The sequence below is a fragment of the Nannospalax galili genome, unplaced genomic scaffold (genome assembly GCF_000622305.1).
Source record: "Nannospalax galili isolate Female #2095 unplaced genomic scaffold, S.galili_v1.0 scaffold558, whole genome shotgun sequence".
Lineage (NCBI taxonomy): Eukaryota > Metazoa > Chordata > Mammalia > Rodentia > Spalacidae > Nannospalax > Nannospalax galili.
The window spans coordinates 197576-207415 of record NW_008340850.1 but is presented as its reverse complement, the minus strand read 5'-3'; the positions used below and the strand labels follow the sequence as shown (position 1 = coordinate 207415).

The window sequence follows — 9840 nt, the reverse complement described above, 5'->3', positions numbered from 1 at the left end:
TTTGGTCTTTTTGAGACAGGGTCCCCCTGTAGCCCCAGCTGGCCTGGAATTGGTTATGTAGACCAGGTTGGCCTTGGACTCACAGAGATCTGCCTCCCAAATTCTAGGATTAAAGGTATGTGCCACCATGCCTGGCTACAATGACTATTCTTTATTGAAACTTTTTTATCAATTCTGGTCTGGTGAATACTTTAATCACACTGTGACAGTTTCAATGGAAGTGTCTCCCATAGACTCCAAGTATTTGTGCACTTGGTTCCCAGTTGTTGGTACTGTTTGGGGATCATAGAACCTTCAGGAGGTCTGGCCTTGCTGGAAGAAGTATGTCACCAGGGACACACTTTGAGAGCATAAGCCTCACTCCCACTGCCCATCTGTCTCTCCTTCCTGTGCCTACTTGAAGATGTGAGCCCATAGTTTCCACTCTGGCTGTCTCTTCCCATGTCTCCCTGCCATGATCCCATTGGAACTGTAAGCCCAATAAACTCTTCCATCTATAAACTGCCTTGGTTATGGTGTCTTATCATAGCAACAGCAAAGTAACTAATATGCACACATCTTGGGCTTGTGATTCCAGAAAGGAGACGTTGGTAGTGCAGCCCCCAAACTCTCTCCTTTCCTCCCCACTAGACCTTTCTTTACTCTGTACTGATAGCAACCAGCTGAGGACCTACAAGCTAAGGAGTTACTTTTGGTAATAGGTAAGTGGAATAGGCTGCTTCCTTCTGGGAGCTCCCCTCACTCTGTGTGATATAAGAACAACACAGCTCATACTAAGTCCCTAAAAGTAATCCCTGAGGAGCCTCAACTGATGATAACAAAGCTTAAACACCCAGTAGAAAAGCATGATTAAAAATATTACAACATAAAATTCTACCAGCTGCCAATTCAGGCTTTTCACGTTGACCTCCTTCAGCTGAGAAACATATTCAAAGGCCGGACAAAGGCCAGCTTTAGACAATTCAAAAATCTTGCCTGGTCCTTAACTTTCTCAACTCAAGGACCTTCAATGGTCTCACATACAAACAGTATTAAACTCTTGGGCAGACAAGATGGCTCAGTGGCTAAAGGTGCCTGCCGCCCAGTGAAATGATGCAAGCCTGAGGACCAGAGTTCAAGCCACAGAACCCATGTAAAAGTGGAAGGGAAGAACCAACTCCACGAAGTTGTTCCCTGATCACCATAAACATACTGTGGCATGCACACAAGCGCTCAAAATGTAAATAAATTTTAAAACCTGAGCTTAGTATAAAACCTTGCCAAATTTTAAACCCTTCAACTGGACTGCCAACTTCCAATGGTGGTTCACAGATGGAAGTAATTTTATGACAAGAGGACACAGCTTTCAGGTTATGTGTCAATGATCCAAACAGGTCATAGAATCTGGGCTCTTTTTGGAAAATTCCACATCTGCCCAAAAATTTTAATCATCTTCTCTGCAGCAAGGGGAGGAATAAGATTTAATATTTGCACAGATTTGACCAATGTTTTCCATGTGACCCCTACCTAAGCAGCCATCAGGAAAGGCCTTCCTACTATGCATAATTCCTCAATTAAACATGCCAGTGGGGGCCAGCAAGGTATCTAGTGGGAAATGGTGTTTACCAAGCATGCCTGGTGACCTGAGCTTGATTCCCAGAACCCATGGGGAGATGGAAAGAACCAACTCCACAAAGCTGTCCTCTGACCACCACACACAAACCTTGGCAAGTGTACCACCCCCATCATACTTACAGAGACACAGTAACAATAAATAAACATATTTGTAAAAATTTTTTTTTTTGGTGTTTTTGAGACAGGGTCTCCCTGTAGCTCCAGCTGTCCTGGAACTCACTATGTAGACCAGGCTGGCCTGGAACTCACAGAGATCTACCTGCCTCTGCCTCCCAAGTGCTGAGATTAAAGGTGTGCGCCACCAAGCCCAGCTATTGTAAATTTTTTTAATTTATTATTTTATGTGTATGAGTGTTTGGCCTGCATGCATGGATGTGTACCACATGTGTGCAATGCCTGCAGAGGCCAGAAGGGGGTTATTGGATCCACTGGAACTGGAGTTACTGATGGCTGTTAGGCACCATGTGGGTGCTGAGAACTGAACCTGGTCTTATGCAAGAGCAGCTAGCACTCTTAACTGCTGAGCCTGCTCTCCAGCCCTGATCTAATTAAGAGAGCTCACATTATCTCACACTGGAGTCATCCCCTACTCTTCTCCAGTTGCACTTTTACAATCTTGTATTACTCCCAAGTCTGTAACACATCTCAGCACCTTGGAAGACAGAACTCTTACTAGATCTAGAGATTCGTCATCTGTCTCAGTATACTATATCACTGGGACAGACAACCAAAGCTTTCACTGACTACAGCCCCCAATCCTGACTTCACATTTTGGGGGTCACCTCATCACATTATCCTGGGAGATTTGGGTCTATGCTAAAATCCTATCACAGGATAAAATGTTCCTCAAAGATGACTGGACCAGATCCTATCAAGTCCTCAGGTTTCCAACTATGGTCAAGGAATAAGGCCTGTCACCATGGATTCATCTGTCCACAATCAAGACTAGTCCACCCTCAGAAGCTTAGACAACCTACTCCTGTGAGCCTCTTAGAGTCACCAGAGTCATCATCTCTTCTGGCAAGACTCAGATGAAAACCAACCACACACACTTTCAGACCCCAATGGGAGTCACTGTCTGATGTCATCACTTACCTCAAGTTATGGTCCCCATCTTGCCCACTTATCCCAACATAGCTGGGTTCCCACACCGGGCACAGGGCTTCTCATGATTGAGATCACTGTTAACCATGCTTCTTACCTGTCTTCCCGAAATCACCCTCATATGCGGCTTTTAACCACTGTTGCTATTCTTTTACTCCCACAGCCTTTCTTCTTTTCAATTCTGCAATATTTCCTGAGACCCTGCTTACCTAACACTCTGGTATGATTGGCATCCTCCATATTACAGATGACATTAAGCTCCAGACAGTATCGCCTTAGGGATATCAACCATGACCATCTATGTTGACACCTGTCTCCCATCATGAAGGCTCTCTAGACTTCCAAGCAATGTTACAGAGCAGCCTTCAAGTCACTGAGATAACCATCCATGCCTCACTCCCACATATGGCTCAAGCCTTTTATGCTTTTTGGGCCTATGACCGTACGGCAGAGAGGAATGCCAAGCAGGGTGCTCACACCCTTTTCTCAGTTCCGTTGAAGTTTGGACAAAGGGAGAGGATCAACCCTTGGCTAATGATTTGACCTTGTTGATCTATCATCAGGAAGGAGACGAGGAGGCAAAAAGGCCAAAAATAAAAAGCAAGATGTCCCCTATCAATTAGACTTTAACTGCTTGGAGCCTGACTCAATGACATGTGATTCTGTAAACAATTACATCCTAACAGCTCCTGGTGCCTCACTCTAAATATCCGGCCTCAAGGAGGACAAGTGCTATTAACTACCTCAAGACAGCAAGCTGTCCTCCTGAATTCTATTCAAATGGTCCAAAAGTTACTTCACATAACTGACAAGAAGGGACCCCCATTTCCTCTCAGGAATGAGAGGCTGTGTGGTGGTTTGATGAGAATATCTCCCGTAGGCTTCAAGTATTTGGACATTGTCTCCACTTGGTGGCGCTGTTTTGGGAGGTCTTAGAAGGTGTGGCCATGCGGGAGGAAGCACATCACTGGGAGCCTGCCTAGAGAGTTCTTAAGCCTTGCCTGACATCCAGTTGCTTTCTGTTTCCTATGCCTGCTTGAAGATGCGAGAGCTTAGCTTCTCCTCCTACTCCAGCCACCTCTGCAGACATGCCTCCCCGCCCCCGCCATGATGGACTCTTGCCTCTTTGGAACTATAAGCTAAATACGCTCTTCCTTCTATAAGTTTCCTTGGTCACAGTATTTTATCACAGCAACAGAAAAGTGACTAATACAGGCTGTCTCTGAGAATTTACCCACTCTTTCTGAAAACAGTGTCTATTCTTTTTAATGTATGTGAAGGGTTAGTGTACATGTGTGTGTGTGTGTGTGCGTGTGTGTTTATGTTTGCATATATATTGTGTGTGAATGTGTATGCATGTATTAGGCAAGAATGTGGATGTGTGCGTGGATGTGAATTCGAGTGTGTGTGTGCATGCCACGCTGTACATATGGACATCAGATATCATTTTGACATCAGATCTCTTGACTGCTCCTGTGTAAGCCAAGCTAGTTGGCCCGTGAGCCTCTGTTGATTCTCACACCTCCATTTCCAATTTCCCATCGGTGCACAGGGATTATGGCTGCATTCAGCTTTTATGTGGGCTCTCAGGATCCAAATTCGTGTTATCAGATTAGTAGGGCAAGAGCTTTACTTACTGAACCATCATCTCCCCAGTCCCACAGTATCTAGTCTCCCCCCTGCCCCTTTTCTTTACTAAGCAAAGATGCATTGGAGCCAGGCATGGTAGCACACGCCTTTAATTCCAGTATTCAGAAGGCAGAAGTCAGCCTGTTCTACATAATGAGTTCCAAGCCAGCAAGGGCTACACAGTAAGACCCTGTCTTGGCCGGGGGTGGGGGGTGGGGGTGGGGATGACGCGACACTAAAACTTAATGCATATATCTTATCCATCTGCCATAATTAAATCCAAAATAAGACTGAGTAGCACTGCTATCAAAAATCTTGTTTTGTGCTTAAAATAGTATTCCCCAAAAGAAGAAGCAAACAGACTTCATGAAACACTGTGCCTGTAAGGTCCTGTAGTAATTTTTAAGTAGTAAGTGCTATAAATACACTGGATTCAAAAAGAACTTATGAAAGCTCTAAGAGTAGATGCCTTATCTAATTTAATATCTGTATTCTTTTGTAATACTGTCACACCCTTAAAAACAGTGACTAACATGGTAAATATTTGTAAAGTGGGTGAAAATATCAGTGTTAGCCTGGTAAATACTTTTACCTCTGCGCTCGGGCCTCCATGTTCTAGGTACAACACTAACTACTTTGTTCAGACTCTGATCTCTTCCCTCCAACAGATGCCTCCACTCTCAGAGCCCCTCCAAATCCTCCCTTCCCTTGGAGTCCTCGCTGCTTTTCCCCCAGAATCTTCAGACTACTACAGACTGTCCCCTCTCACACGCCCTGGCTTCCATCCTCAGACCTTCACCCATCCCTCAGACCCTCAACTTCTCTCTCAGGACCAGACCACCTCCTCTACCTCATCATCTCCTTCAGGCCTTCCCATCCCTCCCAGGACCTGGGCCCCTCCCTCCCTCAGGCCCTGCTTTCCCCTGCAGATGTTCCTCTTTTAGACCTTTGAGTCCCTTGTCCATCTTCATAGACTGGGAACTGTCATCACCATCTTTCCCAGTCCTTTGATGTCCCTTTGAGTCTAGCACTTCCAAAATGGCCCCTTTTCACGTTCATATTTTCCTCTGTGACCCGGTGAGTTTAATTAGGGTTGATTACAAAAACATGAAGGTATTGTTCACCTTTATTAGTGGCTACATCACTGAAGTTAATGTCTCTCCCTTTCCCCCAGCAACCAGGATGACAGGCAGTGGCAAGACCCACACCCAGGCCTTGGCTTTGCTTTCTGTCTAGTGGGTAGAGCTCCTGACCCCATCCCTCTCCTGAGTGAAAGTATGAGAGGGTCAAGGCAGGGGCACTAAATCAGCCGCCAGTCTTTCTAAGGCAATTACATAATCTTACCGTGCTATGGCCCCAACACACTCACAACCAGAGTGCCCACCACCCCCTTCTCCAGAAAACAAGGTGTCAAAAGAGGGAAAGGCTTTTCAGGGGCTACAGGGAGAAGGCAATTAGCAATGGATCCCAAAGCCCTGAGAATGCCAGGCAAGTCATCTATCATACCCTCTTTTTATGATCTTTGGGGTTTTTTTAAGTAGTATTTGTTAAATTTATTTTTATTTTACCTTTATGAATGTTTGCTCACATGTATGTAAGTGCATGCATTGCCTGAGGGGTTAGAAGAGGGCATTAGAGCCTTTGAAATTGGAATTAAGGAAGGTTAGCCACCATGTGGGTGCTGATAACTAAGCCCAGGTCCTCTGCAAAAGCAGCCAGCAGTTTAACAGCTGAGTCATCTCTCTAGACAAAGATGGTATCTTATGAAGTTGCCTAGGTTGACCTTGGACCCACTCAGTAGCATAGGGTGGTCTCCGATACTCTTCTGTTTTTAAAGTTTTTTATTAACATTTATTAATTATACATAATGGGATTCCTTACATTTCCACACATGTATGTAACAAATTTTGATCACAGTTGCCCATTCAGCCCCTCCCACTTATTCCCTTCCACCTTCCAAATAGTCCCTCTTCTACTTTTCTTTTCCTTTGGATGACCCAATGAGTTTAGTTAGGGTTGCTTACAAGTCATGGAGTAAGGGGTTATTTATTGGAATGTGTGCCATACTAATGGCTACACAATTGAAGAAAATGTCGTGATATCCTTCAGAAACCATGAACTACCTATGAGTGTCATGGATAAATGAGGCCCCATGAGCCCTTCCCCCTGGTCTGAAACTTTCAATTCTTCATGCCTTAATCTCAATACCAAAGATTGCAGCCTGACACCAACATGCCTGGCTTGGAAGTGAACCCAGGTGTGAGACACCTCCCTAATAGGGTACTGAACGGTCATTCAGAAAGTGAAGGAAAAAAAGCATGCTGAGAGAACAGCTGGTTCTTGACTCCAGTGTTTCATCTACCCAGATGGTGCTGTTCTCAGATCAGCATTCCACAATCATATTCAGAGTCCTGGAGACCCATCCACAACACAGAGACAGAGAGAGGAAGTGAAAAACAGACAGGTCATAAGGGCTGGTGGATCACACCTATCCCAGTACTCAGGAGGCTGAAGCAGGAAGATTCCCACAAGCTTGAGGTCAGCCTGGGATATAATAGAATAAGACCCAGTCTGAAAAATTAATCAACCACAAAACTGGGTGGAAAAGAAAAACACAAGAGATGGAGGGATTTGTATAGATACAGAGAACCAAGGGACCCCCTCATGTACCATGAACAAGTTGGGGTACAGTCTCTATTACCCTGCCTCCCCCGAATCTCTAAATGTCACCCCTAACTTTGACTTAATGATCAGTACATAAGAAAAGTCTGGGACTCTGAGACCATGCTACAGGGTCAGGGTAGGACAATAAGAAGCTGCTTCTGCCCCAACTTGCCACCTCCTGGGCTTGAGTTACAGGCCAAGTTTGTTCCCATCTCTGGCATAGGACTGTAAGTGGTGAGCAGAGGAAATCAAATTTGTCTCATCTCATTCCCTGGGTACCACCATGTTCTCAGTAGGCACTGGCTGGATGCAGAAACTCCACAGGAAGAGACACATTCAGGCCTTTTGCACATAACCAGCCATGGCTCAGCTGGCTCTGTGTGTGTGTGTGTGTGTGTGTGTGTGTGTGTGCGCGCGCGCGCGCGTTGATTAAGAGGGCTTGCTGCTCTTGTACAAGACCACACACAGAGACACATACATATAAATAAAAGGCATTAAAAAAAAAAGATTGTAACATATATTAGGGGCAGGGCATACAGGAAATAGGGTTGGAGCTGGTGACAGCCATTAAAAATGCTTGCCACACCCTGAGATGGATCTCCATGAACCCACAGGGTGGAAGTTGAGAACTGACTCTCACAAGTTGTTCTTTGACCTCCAAACCCACACCATGGAACCTTTGCTTATACACATAAATAAAATATATTTAAAAAGGAAAAGGAAAAAGGGGGAGCTACAAAAATGGCTTGCCTCCCTTGGCACCATCCATGAGGTACACATATGCATGCATGCAGACAAAACATTCATGCACATAAAAACAAGTAAATCTTAATAAGTCAAAAAAAGAAAAAAGAAAGAAGCTGGACATGGTGGTGCACACCTTTAATCTCAGCACTCAGGAGGCATAGGCAGATGGATTTCTGAGAGAACGAGTTCAGCATGGTCTACACAGGGAGTTTCAGGTTAGGGAGACAGTCTAAAAATAAAAAAAAAATAAAAAAAATAAAAAAAGGAAGGAATCCCAAGGTTCAATCTCTGGAACACAGGCAGACATACAAACACACAAACAGAAATGAAGTGCCTAGTAAAACTCAACCAGATGTGGGAATTTAAATCTCAATCCATGGCCAAGCCACCACAATGCCACAAGAAATTACCTCCTAATGAAAACCAAGAGGCACAGGGTAAACATGGGTCAGTGGCAGTACATTAAAAAGGTGGTGGGGCTCACAAGCCTACATTCAAACAACCAAGGAGACAGTCACAGAAATTCGGGGACAGTGAGATCAAAGATCCAGAGACAGCCCAAGACAAAGCAAGCGGCTCCCATAGAGGAGCCTCAGCTAAAGTCCACCAGCTAGCAAGAAGCCGGTGGCCCAGGGGACAGACGGCGGGAGCAAGGCAGCAGTCCATCCCCGAGTGGGAAGAAGTGTTTTCATGTCGGCCGGAGGCGGAGCGCCTACCCCAAACCGGCTTCCGAACCCCGCAGGAACAACCCAGAAACTCCCCGGCTCCTGCCCGGCTCCCGGCGTGGATCACGCGGAGATTAGGGACAGCCAAGGTCACTTGAGACGAAGACAGAGCTTGGGACACAGATCCTGCCTAGCTAGAAGATAGAAAGGAAGCGGACGTCCAGGGGGCTGATTTAGGCTGGTCTAGGCAGCAGGCTGCAGCGAGCTGGACCCATAGGAGGGTCCCAAAGTGCAGTTAGGGGTCCGGGGTGGGGGGGATGGCTCAGCAGTTAAAAACACTGGTTGTTCTTTAAAAGATTAATTTTTTTTTTTTTTACTTTAGGCTGGAGTGGTAGCCCATGCCTTTAATCCCAGCACGGGGGGGCGGGGGGGGGGGGGGGGGGATACAGCCCAGCAGCTTAGTGGCACGGGAAACGGGAAGCCGGGGCAGTGTCCGGTGTGCAGACACTGCTTCAGTTTGTCTCCCGCTGCGTACCAGCCACTCGCCCCAGAGGAGCTGCAGGCGGCCAGTGGCAGCCGGGCTCAGCTCCCGGTGCAGGGACGCGACAGAACGCAGTGCCCGGAGCAGGCCAGCGCCACTCACAGCCGGAGGGGACGGAGCACCGCGGCCCCAACCAGGGCTCGGGCCTGGGACTCTGCACGGATGGGGAGCCGCGGCCACCGCCAGCTCTGCGGTGACACAGCTTCCCTCCCGGGTCAGGACGCAGCACTCACCATGTCCAGATTCCAACACTCAGCTCCTCCTTCGCAAGAAATCTACCACACCAGGGCGGCGGCGGGACACGGAGATAGCAACTGTGGCAATCTGCAAGCCTCCCCCAAAGGACAGAGCTTAGCAACAGGTAGCAAGATGGCGAGCGGAGGGCGGGTCCGAAACAAAGGCGCCAGTCGGACACCGAAGCCCGCCCCTGCTCTCTGCAAGCCTGATTGGACACTTGTCAGTCAGATGGTAGGAGCCCACCCCCTGCTCTTTGCGTACCTGTCAGATGGTGAGAGCCCGCCTCCTGCTATCTGCGTACCTGATTGGACACTCCTCAGTCCCACTGCGTGCCTGATTGGAGTTTCCTCGCTCAGTCAACCGTGAAAGCTCAGCCCCTCCACTCTTCCTCCGTGATGGATTGGACATTCTCACCCGCCCCCTACTAGCTATTTGTCTGATTGGACCCTCTCAGACTGCGAAAACCCTCCTCCTACTGTGTGTCAGAGTAGACCTTCCTCACTCAGTCAGACCCCCGAAGGATGAAAACAACACCCTGTCCTCCCTGTTTGCCTGCCCAATTGGACAGGCCTCACTCCAGTGCCTCCGATTGAGTAGAGCTTCAGATCCCACTTCTCAGACCCTACAGTGAAAATAACA

General features: G+C 47.2%; 1 protein-coding gene across 1 annotated transcript in view; it reads right to left on the bottom strand.

Moving 5' to 3' along the window:
• Positions 1-9340, bottom strand: part of LOC103736348 (zinc finger protein 345) — a 41036-nt gene extending 31696 nt beyond the window's left edge. The window contains exon 1 of the mRNA XM_008835824.3: positions 9198-9340. Within this exon, the coding sequence (XP_008834046.1) occupies positions 9198-9200 (3 nt within the window). The 5' untranslated portion in view covers positions 9201-9340. The remainder of the gene's footprint in view (positions 1-9197) is intronic.
• Between the last annotated feature and the right edge of the window lie 500 nt (positions 9341-9840).